General features: G+C 36.8%; 1 protein-coding gene and 1 long non-coding RNA gene across 4 annotated transcripts; one reads left to right on the top strand and one right to left on the bottom strand.

The window, feature by feature from the left end:
• Positions 1-1,516: 1,516 nt before the first annotated feature.
• Positions 1,517-13,535, bottom strand: LOC147512544 (alpha/beta-Hydrolases superfamily protein). 3 transcript variants are annotated; one of them, XM_086595584.1, is made up of 11 exons: positions 12,691-13,535; positions 12,078-12,354; positions 11,790-11,975; positions 11,027-11,182; positions 8,913-9,587; positions 5,359-7,494; positions 4,572-4,774; positions 4,324-4,479; positions 3,832-4,066; positions 2,679-2,992; positions 1,517-2,189 (listed from the first exon to the last, which is right to left on the bottom strand). In XM_086595584.1, exons 1-11 carry the CDS (start codon positions 13,533-13,535, stop codon positions 1,895-1,897), a joined length of 5,478 nt encoding a protein of 1,825 aa, XP_086451710.1. In that variant the 3' UTR covers positions 1,517-1,894. The 3 variants fall into 3 exon arrangements, with proteins under 3 accessions (XP_086451710.1, XP_086451711.1, XP_086451712.1); XM_086595585.1 differs by having other exon boundaries at positions 11,027-11,179; XM_086595586.1 differs by having other exon boundaries at positions 12,078-12,316; positions 12,691-12,831.
• A 1,624-nt stretch (positions 13,536-15,159) lies between these two features.
• Positions 15,160-15,812, top strand: LOC147512543 (uncharacterized). The gene is made up of 2 exons (XR_015217221.1): positions 15,160-15,454; positions 15,556-15,812. It is a non-coding gene; the product is annotated as an uncharacterized LOC147512543 (long non-coding RNA).
• Positions 15,813-17,457: the final 1,645 nt, after the last annotated feature.

Here is a 17,457-nt window from a genome sequence, read left to right as displayed (position 1 = left end):
TTGACTAAGTCCAAATTGTTCTCAAATTTGATGTGGCTGGGTTGTTTGGAACTGACCAAATTCGATGTGGTTATGCTAATTTGGTTTTTGATTCAATTTTCTTGAATTTGATGTCTGCATTGGTAAAATTTGTTTGGTTTGGATGTATGTATGTTTGAAATTTAGATACGAAGAAACTAAAAAAATTCCTATTTGTTTTGGACCCAACGACATAGTGGAGTCGTTTAACGTAGAGTTGTATGGTCTATCTGACTCGTTGAGAGTATACTCGAGCGATTCAGTAAAGTCATTATACAATATTGAAATCGGCATGCTGAGTTGTGGTATGGTTCAGTGGACGGTTGGAGTGGATCGTTCAAAGCATAATCAACCAAATTCAATGTGGTTATGCTAATTTGGTTTTTAATTCAATTTTCTTGAATTTGATGTCTGCATTGGTAAAATTTGTTTGGTTTAGATGTATGTATGGTTGAAATTTGGATACTAATAAACTAAAAAAATCCTATTTGTTTTGGACCCAAAGACATAGTGGAGTCGTTTAATGTAGAGTTGTATGGTCTGTCTAACTCGTTGAGAGCAAGGTCCAAAATATCGAATTCGGTGAATATTTCGATGTACCAAAAATCGATATATATATCGGATATATCGGAAATATCAGAGATATTTATTTTTTTGTTGACCAGTCAAAATTTTGTTTTCTATGTCAATATATTAGAAATATCGTCAACAATTTATATCGGATATATCATATATATTGGTTGATATATATCGTTATATCGAAAATTACAATATATATAAGGAAAAAAGAATTCAATATTCGGTTGAGATATATTGAATATATCCATATCGGTGTACCAAAAACACGATATATATATCGACGATATATAGGATATATTGGCGATATTTTATATTGAGAGTATATATTGGAAACCGCATGGTTGAGTCATGGTTCAATATTTTGGATCGGCCTTGGTCAAAGATGGACCAAAATATCGCCGATATATCCGATATATCTATATATCGGTATTTTGGTACGATTCGGTATATTTCGTATATCCACCTCAATTATACAATTTCCAATATGAAACTTTATATCGGCGATATTTTTGATATATATCGGTTGACTTTTTGACCATTTTAAAATATAAATCATGGTTCAATATATTTCCGATATATATCCGATATTCGATATTATATTTCGATATATCCGATATTTTCGATATTTTAAAATAGTTTGGACTGGTTACCAAAAAAAATGGATATATCCGATATATCCGATATATATCGGTTTTGGCATCGATCGATATTTTGGGCCTCAAAAGTAGCGGAAAGAGTTATGCATATTGTTTTGTACGTTTTTTACCCTTTTCTGTGGAAATTTCGTTTTTACCCTTAACTGTTCCTATTACTCAAACTTGCTGACCCACGGAAATTTCAAATGAGTGGTTCACAGGACGGCGCACCCTAGATTTAGCCTTCTAACCCTACACAAAATGGAACACGAAAACTGAGGTAATGACTAAACTCAAGGTCTAATAAAGATCCTTGTGATCAGTTCACGGAACTTATTTGAGTAAATTAACACTAACTCGAACTAACTACTGAGATACACTTTACATTTGCTTTTGGAATCTCTGTACATTTTATCACAGCAACCTCCACAACGCCCTTCACCAAAATTCAGCGATAGAATGAGGGCATTCAAACCAGAGGCTTGGGTAAGCTTGTTTCTTCATCCTTCACGATTCTTTTAAGCACACGAGCTGAAGTGGTCAAGATAACTGTATCAAGCTGAACTTTTCCTCCCAACCTGCCTTGGTGTAAACGAACCGCGCATCTGTTCGTTCTGGTACAAGAGATTGGATTGTACAATTGAAAATTGATGCTCTACTGTTCATGGATGTAGTTCTTTAGTACAAAGAGATTGTTTTGGATATAAAAATATAGCCAATATAATGCAGAAGGCCAGACCAACAGCTCCATCAAACGGTTGCAATGGGTTTGCACCAGCTAGCCAAAGAGGATAATTAGAATGATAGATTAGGAATCCGCTTGTTTGTAAGACAAAACTGGATGATAATATCCCAGCACGCATCCCAATTGGTATTGAAAGACTTCCTTCACCTCTTTGTCTCAGCCCACACAAAGCAATAGACAACAGCCATAGCCCTGGTATGCTACGCAGAGACCTACATTACAAAAGAGAGAAAGCAGCTAACTTCTAATCTCAAATATAAATGGGCAATTATAGTGCAGGATAAAAAAATCTCAATGAACCTTTTTGATCTCTGACTAGTAGACACCATCATCAAAGTTATGTTGCGGGAGTTTATTATGGAAAATAACGTATATGTTTTTTAAATAGACCATCAACTCTTGTTTTCTTCTGTACTTTCTGTTAATATTAGTTATCACATGCTTGTGATGTCCAACTATTCTGTTATGCTGGTAAACACTGTGATAACTAGTTTGAGGCCAGGAAGAATTCAATTATTTGTTGTATTTTCTTGTATTGCGATATTCATAAACCAAGCAAAATATTGGAGGACTATTTCGTTTAATGGAGCTACTGTTGACATGCTGTATCCATGTTTTCTCAAAGAAAAATTGCATGGATGCAAAGGGTATTCTTATAGACCAACTGGTGGGGAACAAGGAAAGAAATGGGAGAAACATACCTTTGACAAATAGAGAATGCAAACCCAGAAATGATAACAGCCCAATTATAGCCAAAATCCACAGCTATTTCTTGAGGCAACCAAGACCTGAAAAGAATTTCTTCCACGATAACAACAATAGTCGCAGTGACAATTCCTCGACCAGCCAACACTAGAAATCTTCCACATGCTTTAAGTGATGCCATAGATACTAGTGAAGATGAAGACAAGCCCAAAGACCAAGAGAAGTTTGAACACCCAAGTAGTGCGTTTATCGAATGTATTGCTAAAACAAGCATGACTCCTCCCACCAGGCCCTTCAAAAAATCAAGGAGCTGCAAGAAAAATCACCAATATTGGTTTGCTCCTTCCATATATACAAGAGGTTGATTCCCCACCCATCACAGACACAAAATAATAGTAAACTTAAAGGAAAGAGAGGGGGGTAGGAATCTGAAGAATAAACAGGAAAGTACATTGCATCCAGATTTTAAAACCCGGAAAGATCACTGCAAAAGCCTTGAAACCCTACCAATTTTAGGTTCCACTTTAAACTTGTTCCTTAGAGATAAATGTGTTCCTTTTATAAGTTGATAAGTAGTAACTGCTTAAATTTTCTCGAAAACAAACAACAGAAATCTTTGGTTATTTTCCTAGTACAAATTTTAGATTAATCCTCCTTAAGCCAATAGCTGAACACTTATTCAGTACGTAACTATTTTGCTTGAAGTACTATTTTTCATCAAGTTGAAAACCCATTAACGACCAGGCAAAAAAAATATTATGACGTCAATTCATCGTAGCCAATAAAATATCAGGTGCCAACGGATATTAAGGGATAATTTATGTATGCCAAAAAAAAGGAAAACTCCTGAAGGCACCGTGTTTATTCTAATTTGGTGGATCGAAACTTAATGTTATTCTGGACATCGATGAAGGAAAAAAATTCATATCAGAAGCAAAAGTTTCAGTTGGAACACAAATATTGACGATAATAAAGCAATGACAGAACTTCCGTTCTAATTTTAGAAAATAGCATTTACAGTGAGCAAAAAGTACCATATATTAGAAACTTATTCTCTGTCACACATTAACAGTGAATGGTTACAAAATAATACTTAATTTCACAGATGACAGTTATCCTTTATGTTGAGAAATTATTGTAAGTGCATACCTTTCCCGCTGATGTCAAATTCAACCCATATTGCTCAAGCGAATCTTCATATCCACGTATTCTTTTTCCCCATATAATAATGAGTATTGTCACTGCTGTGTACAGGCCAATGATACAAGCATATTCAGCGATCCCAGTCGAGTTATGTGTTGCCCATCCCTGGACTAATGTAGGAAACAATGGAATGACCACTGGGGACCACAGAACAAGAACCATACAAACAAACCCAAGAAGTCTGGTAAATGGAGAAATATGAGTTAGTGTAAGAGTCTATGAATGTATGATATAACACACAATTGGACATGAAAGCAATCAAGCAAGCTGCAAAAACATGATTGTTTCCAAAATGTGAGTCTCCAAGGAGCCCGGAATACCAAAATCGTATGTAACCCGGTTTCTAAACATGTATTGACCAACCACTGCTACAAAGTAATGCTTTATCACAAGTTACAAGGATAAAGATGAGACTAAATTGTTTTCAACTTCACTCGCCTTTGAAACAAAGGACGATCAGCAATGCGCAAGAATGAGATAAGCCTGTCAGTCAAGCTCATCGCACCACGTATACCGCCCCATAGTAAAGCAAGCTTACCAATCATCCTCAACATTCCACCTTTTTGTCCCAAATCAGACAAAATAGCAACCAATCTGTTAACGAAGAAAAGTACCATAACTCTCAAAATGAGACCACAAAATATGAAAAGAAAATATGTTGTGAGCAGAAAACTACGTGATCTGACCTATCCTGATCTACTCCACCGTCGCTCTTGGTAGGTACTACAGGAGCAGCAACTGACATTGCTTTCTCTGCAAGGCTACTCACTGATTGACTTTCGTTATTTGCATCCAAAATACTTTCATGCTCCTCGAGATGGTTTCTATTTTCGTTTAGGGGCCTCGATGAAACGTCAGCAACTTCATCGCGATTGTAAGGATCCTTACTCTGAGTGAAGAAAAACCAACAAAGGATAAGAAAATGATCAAAATAGCATGCCAGCTACCATAAGAAAAGAAAATGTGACACCAGTTAACCAGAAAAATCCACTGACTTGGATCAGAGTGAAACAAAATCTCGATTGCGAAACACAATAAAGCCACGTGAAGCCAAGTTTTGCTTTGTCCGCAAAAAAGAAAAAAAATAAAAAAACAGAATCCACAGTAACGACTGCTAAATTTGGACACAATAGATGTCTATTCTCAACCAAAATAAAAGGAACCTCTTAACCCAGAGGAAAAAAAAGGGAGGGGGCTCTGTTAAGAAAGCGATACAACTCTTTTTTTTTTTTTAAAAATGCAAAATTCTATATTACTACCAGAACAAAACCACTGAATGTTGTCACATACTCACATCAAGTGCAATATGGAAGGTTACATTTACATTTAAACATAAGTTAGTTATACTGATTAGTCACAAAATTGGTAGATTCTATCTGAAGCAATCTTCAAACCTCGGTAGCATAATACTAGCAGATAACATGAAGGTGAAGAGATGACAAATTTAAAACCCACATTAAAGCCTCTGATTACCTGCTGATGTAGAAAGAAAGCAGAAGCTCCAAGAGCAGCTGTAACAGCACCGGCCATGACATTTTCATTGTCTTCTGCTTCAAGTTTCTCCATCGCCTTCACTGAACTCTCAGTACTAGAATGTTGTTGCTCCCTGGAAACAAGCTTATTATCATTCCCAGTTTCACTAACTTGACCATTGAATTTCTCTGCCACATTTTTGGCATGATCACCAATTGTGTCTCTGCCATAGCCATAGTCATTCTGTGTAGCAACAATGATGTACTTCCTCAAAGCAGACAAACTAGATCCTACAACTACACCAACTGGCAAAACTTTTCTCAGGTAAGTGGTGTCATTAACAGCTGAAGTAATTGTTTGCGCAATATCAATATATTCACCATGAAGAGGGACAACCTCTCCAGAAGCAGGCCTATTTTCTGAAAACCATGTTAGCTCCTTGCTATCTCCTACTGCCAAAGAGACCACTTCAGCAACATGCTCCAAATCAAGAGCAAGGTTTGATTCGATCTTTTTCATATCAGGCAATCCCAATCTACGTCCAACTTCAACCTTCAGAGAATCCAGAATTATATTCTTAACTGACTGAACCATTGGCTCTTCCTCTGCAGTCTTGTATTCTTCAATTGGTTGTTGCTCTTTTTCTGTATCTAAAACTACATATGACGTTTCAATAATCTCATTTGTATCACTGACACGTGGAGGTGAACGGATAATCCGACGACTTCCATTGATGTTTCGATTATTCCCAACATTCCTATTTGAATATCCATTGCTTCCCGTTTGATCCAAGAGCTTCCACTGACCTTCTTCGGGAAAATAGTCCAGCAATAGATCAGTAGTTGAATCCAAATCAAGTGATTTGGTATTGGGAATCTTTGTAAGAAGATATCGACGAAGGTGTTCATTGTACATTGAATCTCCATACGGATTTACAGTTACATGAAGCGGGAGTTTAGAAATATGTCCATCTAGACCCGACTGTTCTACTGACAACTTAGAATCAGTCACTTCATTTATCCTCCTGTAAGTTTCCTTATCAATATGACCAGTCAAGCCACTCCCATGAATACTACCAGTGTTTTTCTCTGAGGATGTAGAAGAGCTTTTGGTGAGCTGTTTCTCATCCCCATCATTATGTGCATTCCGATGTACACCAACCACATTATCGGAGTCTTCATCTCCAAGATTGCTGTACTGCAGCAGATCCGACTCTAATCTTGAATCGCCCTTAAAATTTTCTTTGCTTCTTGTTAAGTCTTCAGACTGACTACCGATGTGAGACTCCTTATATGCAGAGCTAGGTTCTCCATCCTTGCTCTTATCCTGTTTTTCGTCAATTTCTTGTCCACTTTCCTCCTCCATCTTCGCAATCATATTTTCTAGAACTCCAAACACACTATTAACAGCCATTTGGGTAGAATCATCCATTCCTGTCAAGGCATCTAATGCCTGAGTAACATTAAAAGAAGGGGGATTAGAGGCTGGAGGAATGGATGGAGTTGGTTCTTCTGATTTGGTATGGCCTTGCTCATTTTGATCGACCACAGGATGTACATTTTCACTCCCATCCTTCTGAGAATGATTTGATTCCTCATCTATCAGTCGGGGGTCAGGAGAGGAAGTTGCAGGTGGCAGAGATTCTTCTGTTTCAGTGGTTGACCTTGATTTCTTATCATCATCTGAAACATCTATGTTTGTCTCCTCATTCATCTGGGTACCATTCGCTTCATTCTTGCTCGTCTGAGTCATATCATTGTCCAATCGTTCCTCCTCACCAATAACAAGATCAGAAGGCTGAGTATCTGATTCTAGATCCACAGGAGGCTTCTCTTCGACTGATTGAGCGCTACCTGACATTTCATCACCCAATTTTATCGGCTCCAGAGAGGGAACATGATCGAAGCCTCCTGTAGCACTTGAAAGCTCTTTCACTGTATCTTGGATCTTTGACTTTACCTCTGATGAAACATTAGGAACCAGAGTCATGTTCATGATTCTGTCGAGGTTTAAATTTGTCCCTTGAGTCTTCACTATTTCAGAAACAGAAGTCGTAAGCTTTCCACGTACATCTTCTGGCAGAGCTCCTTGCAAAGCTTTCATAAGTGTTTCTCCTCGCTCCATGGCATGCAGGACCTGGTAAAGACATTAGTAAACTTAACTACACAAATTTAATTAAGGTAATCAATGGAATCCTAAGAAGCAGAGGCAAGTTGTCTTTGGAAGATCTATTTTTCCGTAAATAGCCTATACATCAAAGTTCCCCACAATAAATTTTATCTTCAGATTATCAACCACGTCACATGATTTTTAAAAGGCTGAAAAAGTTCATAAGACTAAAAAAATCAGTATAATCGTGGGCTGAAGATTCCAGTTAAACCATTCACAAAAAGTTGCTTTGCCTCAATAAACTAGGAATGCTCAAGCACAAGTACGAATTCACAGAGACATTAAAAAAAGAAACAGATGATTGGATGTCTTTTCATTATTATTTGACAGATGAAGAAGTTCTCTGTGTTATCTTATTACATTACAGCTCTTAAGAGTTAATATATTCTCACTATTATCATTTACCGACATGGCACTATTATCCTATTACTGACACAGTACGTATGGTACCTTTTCAACCTTTTCACATTAAGCTTTCACTGATAGACTCACATATACAAAATACACAGAGCTATATACTAAGTAAGAACATACTTTGAACGCATTGACTGGGGTTTATTCTTTCAATAGGACGGAAATTTTGTGACTTTCAAGATTCATGTGGGAGTGAAATAAAATCCGAGATATAGTGGATAGACGGTCAATAAAAGTATGGAAAGTAATATCTCTTGCACTTTGAAGTGCCCAAGAAGTACATAGATGTCACCCGCAAATTAGGTGAGAGAATTTTGTGCCACCAATGTTAGTTCAGAAACAACAAATTAGGACGGAGAGTCTTCTGTCACTTTATCCATCGTATAACTCCAAGCTTATTTTTCTCAATTGTAATACCTCCTTTTCGTCTTACAACTAGGCAACCAAAGATTCTAGTCATGGTAGTGAACTGGTGGTGGAGGTTGTGCTAGCTGTGCCTATCTTGATAATAATATTGGTTCATATAGGGTCTGACATCCACCATCTTGATTGATGAACTTGGCATCATGGAGGATATCAACATCCCAGAAGTTGGATCATTATGATTAAAAATAAAACAAATTATCAAGCTTCTAAAGCTACCAACTTAGGTAAAAGTTTCTGGTGAGATGGAGTTGCAGATTGTTGGAACTTCACAATAACTCTTTACAGGCACAAAAGTATCAGAATTAATTCTCATCAGTAACATTGACAATCTTCAATTAATTTCTGTGTGGATCCCACAGACCCAGATATACTGAGTATAGAAACTAATGTATACAGAACCAGACAATCAAATAGATTGCTGAATCCATCAATCCTTAATTAAGAGTAATGCTGAATTAAGTATTTAACAACACCCTGTGCCACTACAACATCTTCTATCAGGTTTATCAATGCAAATATGCAATATATGAAAAAAAAAGAAATACCTTCTTCTTCTGCTCTTCATCTAGCGTACCAGGCATACTTACATCAAGCATATTCATAACAACATGTGCGGACTGTAGCACTTGGCTTCTTTCGCTATCTCCTGAATTTTCTCCACTCTCTTTGACTAATGCAGCATCAACTGAGCTATTCTGCACTTGTCTTCTTTCACTATCTCCTGAATTTTCTCCACTCTCTTCGACTAATGCAGCATCAACTGAGCTATTCTGCACTTGGCTTCTTTCACTATCTCCTGAATTTTCTCCACTCTCTTCGACTAATGCAGCATCAACTGAGCTATTATGCACTTGGCTTCTTTCACTATCTCCTGAATTTTCTCCACTCTCTTCGACTAATGCAGCACCAACTGAGCTATTCTGCTCCATCAATTCACTCTTTCCCCCTTGTGATTTTGAATCGACAGATGAGTTTCTCTGTGATCCTAAATTTATATTTGTTATTTCATTCCGGTTAACCATATCTTTTGCAGAATCCACAGGATATCCATTTAAAGCATCCATCTCGGTAAGATTCAATAACTTGTCAACTCTGCTATTAGTAGTCAATGCTCTGCTTTCAACCAGTGAAACATTGACTGAAGGATTAATGGCAACATCTACATCCTTTAGAAGAGGATGACGGCCCTTTAGGAGTCCAAGCTCCACTGCTGAAAGCCACTGCAGAGACAACATGATGTAGAGTTATTGGCGAAGCTTCAATAATGGCTACTCAAAGATAAATTAGGGTTCTTTCACAAAATACTTTCCAAGACAAATTTTCAGAACAAATAACAGAGGAAGCTTCAAGGCCATTTAAACTTTAAATAGCAAAACGTATTTCTAATTCGAAGTGCTGAAGATGGGCATCCAACTTAAGACCAATAGGTGATAAGTGGAGAGACCCCAGGATTTATATACTTGATTACGAGGCTTTAGACACCCGATATGGGATTATAATCTCAACACGAAGCAAATAGGAAACTACTGATAACCCATTACAAATCCTAACTCAAGTAACATTGGGAAACTATCTCAATTATATAAAGGAAACTAACTATTAGTTTGCATCATTCCATGACAACACAGTATCACCACATGCACACACAAAACATGCAGGCAACTTGTGTATTTGAATATCAGCTAATCTGCATATTATTGTTTTTAGCAGTATCAATTATTAACACAAAATATTTGATACCCAACAATACAAGGCATATAAATTCACAATTTTTTGGGTGGCAAGTCACACTAAAAGAAGTAAAGAACAAGACAACCTGTCATCATTCACAACTCTAGATCAGAATAAAATAATGACCAAGATACCGAGTTAGGATCTCAATACAGTTCAAGTAAGGATCCAACAAGTAAAAACATTTAGCTTGGAGAAATTTGACTATCAAGCAGACATACTAAGTTGAACTGTCCTTCCTCACTGCATCAACAAATCCTCATCCAATAAACAAATTATATTAAGTTGAATTGTGATTAAGACACGCTAATCAACAAGATATGCAACACTGCATAACACCTCGGCATACATATCACCATATGGGCATCTAAGGGCTGGAAGTCCCGGAACAGATGGATAATCCATTCTACTAATACCATGTGAAGATAGTTCAAATCATCTGATAAGAATGATTATTAGCACAAATATCTCAAAATCCTAGGGCTGTGCAACTTATCACCAATTGGCTTTGAGTTGGATGCCCAAAGGTTCCATTCGCTTCACATTACACATTTTAAAAAAAATTGTCCACCTGCTAAGCTAAAAAATACGCCATGTGTGAAAGGGCGTGTGTTGAGATTATCAATCCCACATCGGTAGTCTAAAGCCTAGCCAACTAATATATAAATCCTAGAGCCGCTCCGCTTATCACCAATTGGTTTTGAGTTGGATGTCCATCTTTATTAGTCACTATGATCCACCCACGGGTTTTTAACTATAACATATTAACATGTAGCTATAGAGAATTGGGGAACTTCCGATAACTATATTTAGTGGCAAATGAGACTTATCTTATAAGTCGAAGAAATTAAGAAACATGAAGAACATGGATTAATAAGAAGACCTTAAGCAACATGAAGAACCTGGATTAATAAAAATAGCCCGTTACCTCAATCGCAAAATTCTGGCACCAACGCAATGCAGAATTTTCAATTATAATAGTACTGGAGGGCAAACAAGAACACAAAAGCAAGCTTGTAAATGGATTTTCAGCTATCGAACTTCGTGGAATAGAGAATGGTGGTACTGTCCCATCATCACTCTGCTAAGTAGTGCCAAAATTAAAAATTAAACTAGTTAGAATAGAAAATGAATGATCCACACATAGTATAACTAGCTGGCCCAATAGTAATTGCTGCATATCAAGTATATGATCCCGAATCATCACTTTACTACGCACTATAGATTCAACCCTAAAATTAAATAAACATACTAGGAACACACATGGACCATAGGACATGGCCAAGTGACGAAATAATTAAAATATTGTACCATGTCTCTGGTGCAATCTTGTCCTTAAAGAAACAAAAGACTCAATGGACAACCTCCCTTGCAGCACCAAATAACAAGGCATTTATTCTAGAAGGATGGTATGGATATCATGTTCCTCCCCTCTAATTTTCTATGTACAATCTAAAGCCACAGTTTGCAAACATTTCTCCAAAGGAGCTGGTTTTCTCAAATAGGAAATGCATTTATCCACCAACCACTAAAACTTCTAACAGCATCCTAGGATGGACAGACAGAAAGTATTGGAGAGTGGAGCAACACAATAATAGTATGAGTGACCAGAACCCAAATTACTTCACTGAGGATATAAATGAACATACACAGCACACTAACACTGAGATAGAGGAGTCAAAAATGCATGCCTGAATAAATAGTACAGGAATCTTCACGTTTCCGACCAATTCTCTTGTACTAGATTTTGAGTAGAACTCCTCAATGGTTTTGAAACCATAAGCAACCATGGATATTTCTCTCTCAAAATCACGCAAAGATGTGGCAGATAGAGCTTTTTCCACGTTGAATCCTTTTGCTCTACCTTGAAAGAGTTCCTGAAAGCATGACATGGTGGTTCAGCATTAGTCAGTACCATAAGGAGAAAAACAATGAAGAAGAGGTATTATAACAATCCCAAGTTTGAAGCGACCAATGACCTTGCTGGATCGTAGAATATCTATCAACCCACTTGTCAGCTTCTGGTCCACAGCAACATGATAAGGAAATGACCTTGTGGCTTCCTCCAAGTCGAAAGGATTATCTATGCATGTGGCAGCTGTAAGAGGTGTTCTCTCTTCCACTTCTGCAAGGTATTTCGTCACCATATTAGCACCATTTCCCCAGCCAACAGCCATCAGTGTATTCCATGGCCTTGCTTTGTTGATGAACTGTATAGCTGTGCAGATATCATTGCTGTCAGCAGCTGTAAATAACCTACATAAATGACGTAGTCAAGAGTTCCTAGAATGAGATTGTGAAATCAAAGTATATATAAGAATCTTCTTTCTTCTCAACCCAATAGGATTATGGGGTAATACTATAGCTCTTAGGAGATAATAAGCACTTACATGACAGGACTACAGGTTAACACGATAACACTAGTTAGCCCACTAAACTTCTATTTCAGCGTTCATCTCTTGTTAACTTTACCAATTATTTCCTTGATTCCTTTCAAAATTCTCTATAACTATGCCAACTAGTTACTCAACTGTATTACTATCAAATACACTGCAGGGCGCATACAAGCATATAAAAATAAAACATATTTACCTTGGTGTCGTCAATGGCGAACCTGCACAGCCTCTAGGATTCATTACAATGGGAAAACACCCACGTTTAAGCAACTCACAAACAAACAACCTCAAATTCTTATCCATACTCCCTTCCGCCGTCCCTGGCACAAGTACAACTGTAGTATCCATCCCATGTTCTTCCCTTAAATCCAAATTCCTCGGCCAATCTAACGAAATCACTCCTCCATCACTTGTCCCAAGACAAATTCTCTGATAAACAAGCTTCTCCTCAAAGCTCTCAACCTTTCCATCCTTTCCTTGAATTCTCCCACTTATAAAATGTCTGTCTTCTTTTACTAACTTCTCGTTCAAGTCTTCTAATAATTCACTTCCTTTAAATTTAATCGACGGGCAACGGAGGAACACGAAGCGGTTAAATGGTGTTGGACTAGTGAATAGTATCCACTCTCCAAGGTCATAAATATCGGGATTCCGTTTCGGTTTATTTCGCGATGATAAGTATAAAGTGACACCGGATGCCAAACTTAGTGGTGGAATGATTAGTTGTAATGAATTAAGTGAAGGGAATGATATATTCTCAAATGGTCCAAATTGACAAGAAATGAATATCAATCTTCTTTGTTTCCGAATACGGAAATCGTGTGTTCTTGAAGTGTAGAGTGGTGATTGGAGATGGACATTAGTGTAATTTGGAGTAGAGAGCATTTTTTTTTGTTTTTTTCTTATTTGGTGAATGTGAAGAAGGTGGGAGTTATTGAGAGTGGGAAGTGGGAAAGGACGGGAGAGAAATCTAGACAATGTGATTTTGTTTTTGGAGAGAGAGATGGATGGTGGAGAGAGAGCCGTTGAAGGTTTTGGCATTTTGGGAGCTAGTGATGACTTGTGTGAAAGATACGAAAAAAGTGTTGGTATCAAATGAGGTGGATTAATGTGAGGGTGACACGTGGGGTGAGCGTAGGAGGAAAATATGAATTTTTTAACGAATCGTTGAATCTTTGTGAATGCCATGTGAAAGGGTGGAGTGTGAAGTGAGGGTGGAGGTACGCCGTACACGCGTTCGTCATAGTAACTGCAGAGAATCTCAACGAGAAACGCGAGGTGTACGTACTGGGTACCAGTGTACCACAAAACCTCTGGTAACAGGGAATTTGGGGATGCAGTTGGCACGTGACATGATACGTTGGAGCCAAAGTGAGTGAGTCAGTGAGTGAAGCACTGCAGTTGTACTGTTGTACTATGTTGACTCTGTTCAGAGTTTAGACTTATGTATTCGTGTCATTATTTATTATTTATTACTAGCTAAAGTGCACGTGCAACAGTGTACGTGCGATTTTTTTTTTTTTTAAATCTCCCTAGGTCCTACAGCAGAAAGGGAACAAAAATGTGAAATAGGGTCTCTCTCTTTTTTATTTTGTTCTTTTATAGGCGAACACAAATATAAAAAAAAGTGCACGTGTTGTACATTAGCATATTTTTATTTTTATTTTTTAATCGCCTTAGGCCCTACAGACAAAAGGGAACAAAAATCTAATGCATTAATCTGCATTATGTTTTGCTGTAATTCTTCAAATTTTATGGAAAGAATACTCCCCTGAAAATCCATGCGAGGTGTGTATTGCAACATAAAAAAGTTTCATGAAAGCATGAGTGAAGTATCGAGCGAGTAAGGAAATCCAGTCCCTCGATATGGTGTGGTGTACATAAATTATAGATTAAATATTAGGCACCAAACCAATTACATAGCAGAATGCCTTGCCATTGTTGATGCAGTACAATAACGGTATTGCTAATTAGGATTAGTATTAGTTTTAGCAACTATAGTTATAATTTTAACATAAAACTGGGGTAAAAACCCTGATTTGAGTCTTTATTAGCTTAAAACCCATTGACTTTTTGAATTACGGCTAAAGCCCACCCTTTTTTTTAAGTTGTGAATTAAAAGTTTCCGCACGTTAAAATTATGGAATAAGGTCATTGACCCAATTAGATCACCTCCTTTAGCTTCTTCTAATACCAAATTTACCCTTTTCTTCTCTGTTTAGTTCTTATTGTAGTTTGTCTTCAAAAATCTCTTTTATTGAGTTTGAGATCGTGATATGTGATTTCATCAATTGAAAAAGTTTGGGTAACATAAATTTGTTATCCATGTTTGGGTAATGAAGAAAGGAATCACTAGTGGCTTAGCAAGAAAAAGGTTAGATTTTTATGATGTTGGGCTTTTGATTTAATGTGTAAATGAGAATTGGTGTTCTTCATTTTAAGTTTTAAAGCTTGGTTTTGTTAAGGTACGATTAATGCGTTTGGCTTTGTTAAGCTTCAAATACTTAAGAAACAAAATTTTTCTTGTTTGTTATGATGTGAATAAGATCTAGATAGAAATGTCAAAGATGCAAGAGCTCTTATTGCAACACAAGATCAATTAGAGATGGTTACTGATGCTTAATCTTATTGTTGCAAGACACTTGCACTTTAAGCCTAGATATGAAGTAGCATTGGAACTCAATTCTAGAACACTTCTTTCGAATTAAGGAAGTGGCTAATATGCTTTAGGAATACGTTCTTAGCTATAAAATGGTGTATGATGAAGAATTGACTACTTCTTTAGACAATAGTAGTTAACAAGAGATTTCGAGAGAAAGAGTGAAGCTTCTTTCTGAAAATTCTTTCGTCAACCGATTCATCTGATAGACAGTCTTCACTCAAATGCTTTTTTGTTTCTGATATGAAGAAAAAGTTATGGTTGGACTTTGTAAACAATATGATAAAGAAGGTCAATGGGGGTAAATTATTCATCTCAATTTCTTTAGCAATTGTGATTTATGTGGATTGATTTGGAGGATTATTGGAATAAATGGTATCTCACTATCCCTATGCAATGCAGGTATTTGGTATTGGGTGAAGCTTGTTGCTATCTTGGATTAATAGAAGATACAATGGTTCTCCTACAAACAGTAAGCCGCTACAATTCAAAGAGAAATCATATGATGTTATGAAGATATCTTTACCTTGTCTAATGCCGCTTTGTGCAATGACATGAATAACACCACGCTGCCTCCTTCCGAGGCTGCATCAAGTTTCAAAGGGGTATTATGCCGAGACATTGTTTGTATTTGTGATTTTTCTGAGCATTGGACTGTGCGTTGTTATTGTTGTTGTTTTTTTTTTAACAAACCGTAGATTTACGAAGGATCCATAAGCTAAAAATGGAAGAGCACTCATTAAATGAGTGAGCGATGGTTTGAGTCCATCTAGATCCAATTGTAGCACCTTTTGGTGTAAAAAGGAATAAATAAAACGTCGTTTGATGGTAGTATATGCATAAGAGGCCTCTTTGCATAGATGATCGATAACATTTGTATATGTATCATATTAGGTTTTGTATTAGGTTGAAGACATGTTTTAGATTTGTTTGCACACAAACAATTTTTGCATTAAGGTAAGTGAGTTAAAAACCAATGGTTTTGTGATGGTAAATTATACTTTTTTACCATATATAGATGACATAGGTTTTATGTTTCACAACAACTCATCTTGAAGCATGGGATCCTTTTCAATGAACACCGACTTGGTAGTAATAGACAACATAATATTCATGTTGCGAAAGAAAGTTAATGATGTAGCATCCATGTTGCGATGAGATTTTCCAATGCAACATCCTTGTTGTAGTAATCGCGGAGGAGTTGGCGATTGGCATTGCAAAGAGTAATATTAATATATACGGTTGCAACATCCATATTCGCCTTGATGGTAGTATATGTACGGTCGATAGTATTTGTATGTGTTATGATCGAAATTTGTAGTCACAAATAAATGTAGTCAATAGAATCTATGTTGTTTTTGTATTTTTTAGTCATTGATATAATACTTGGTTAATTTCTAAACTTGAAGAACATTGCATTGTTTATCTTAGTTATGTGACAAAAGACCTCGACATCAAGTGTAATGTAGGAATGCGACCTTATGACTTGAGTCTAGTGTTGCAGTGAGAGTACGTTGACAGTGCAACATTCATGTTGCAATGGGAGTTCACAGTGGTTGTTGCAATAGTAATAGATAATGCAACATCTATGTTGCAGTTGAGTTGACATTGTAAAATTCATGTTGTAGTAGAGTTGCCAGGGCAACATCCATATTGCAGTGGGAGTTCATAGTGGTTATTACAGTAATAATAGACAGTGCAACATCCATTTTGCATTAGAGTTGACAGTGCAACATTCATGTTGTAAGATACGATTGCCAATGCAACATTTATGTTCTGATAGGAGTTGCCACTGGTGATTCTTGCAGTAGTAATAGTCAGTGCAACATCCATGGTGTTGTAGAAGAGTTAATAGTGCAACATCTATATCACAGTGGGAGTTGATAATGGTTGTTGCAGTAGTAATAGACAGTGCAATATCCATGTTGCTGTAGAGTTGACAGTGCAATATTCATGTTGCAGTAGTTGTTGAAGTAGTAATAGACAGTGCAACATCTACGTTGCAGTATAGTTGACAGTGCAACATTCATGTTGCAGTAGTAATAGATAGTGCAACATCCATATTGCAGTATAGTTGACAATATAACATTCATGTTGCAGTGGGAGTTGGCAGTGGTTGTTATAATATTAATAGACAGTGCAACATCCATGTTGTAGTGTTTGAGGGAAATTTCGGGAGAGAAATCAATAGGAAATTTTAAGGACAAAATTACCAATTGAAATTTCACAAAATTTCAAGACAAAGTTCACATGAGAAAGTTAAGCCGGGTTTCATATTTGGCGTTATTTGTTTTGTCTTAAAGG

The sequence above is a fragment of the Coptis chinensis genome, chromosome 3 (assembly GCF_015680905.1).
Source record: "Coptis chinensis isolate HL-2020 chromosome 3, ASM1568090v1, whole genome shotgun sequence".
Classification (NCBI taxonomy): domain Eukaryota; kingdom Viridiplantae; phylum Streptophyta; class Magnoliopsida; order Ranunculales; family Ranunculaceae; genus Coptis; species Coptis chinensis.
Note: the sequence above shows the minus strand (reverse complement) of the source record. Positions and strands in the feature narration are given on the sequence as shown.

Bases quoted from the DNA above. Each gene is read 5' to 3' on its own strand.
- LOC147512544 (XM_086595584.1), bottom strand. From the start codon at position 13,535: ATGCCAAAACCTTCAACGGCTCTCTCTCCACCATCCATCTCTCTCTCC. The intron at 12,355-12,690 runs GTAAATATGTTT...TCATTTATGTAG, and splicing joins TCGCCATTGACGACACCAAG to GTTATTTACAGCTGCTGACA. The intron at 2,993-3,831 runs GTATGCACTTAC...TTTTTCTTGCAG, and splicing joins ATTTGACATCAGCGGGAAAG to CTCCTTGATTTTTTGAAGGG.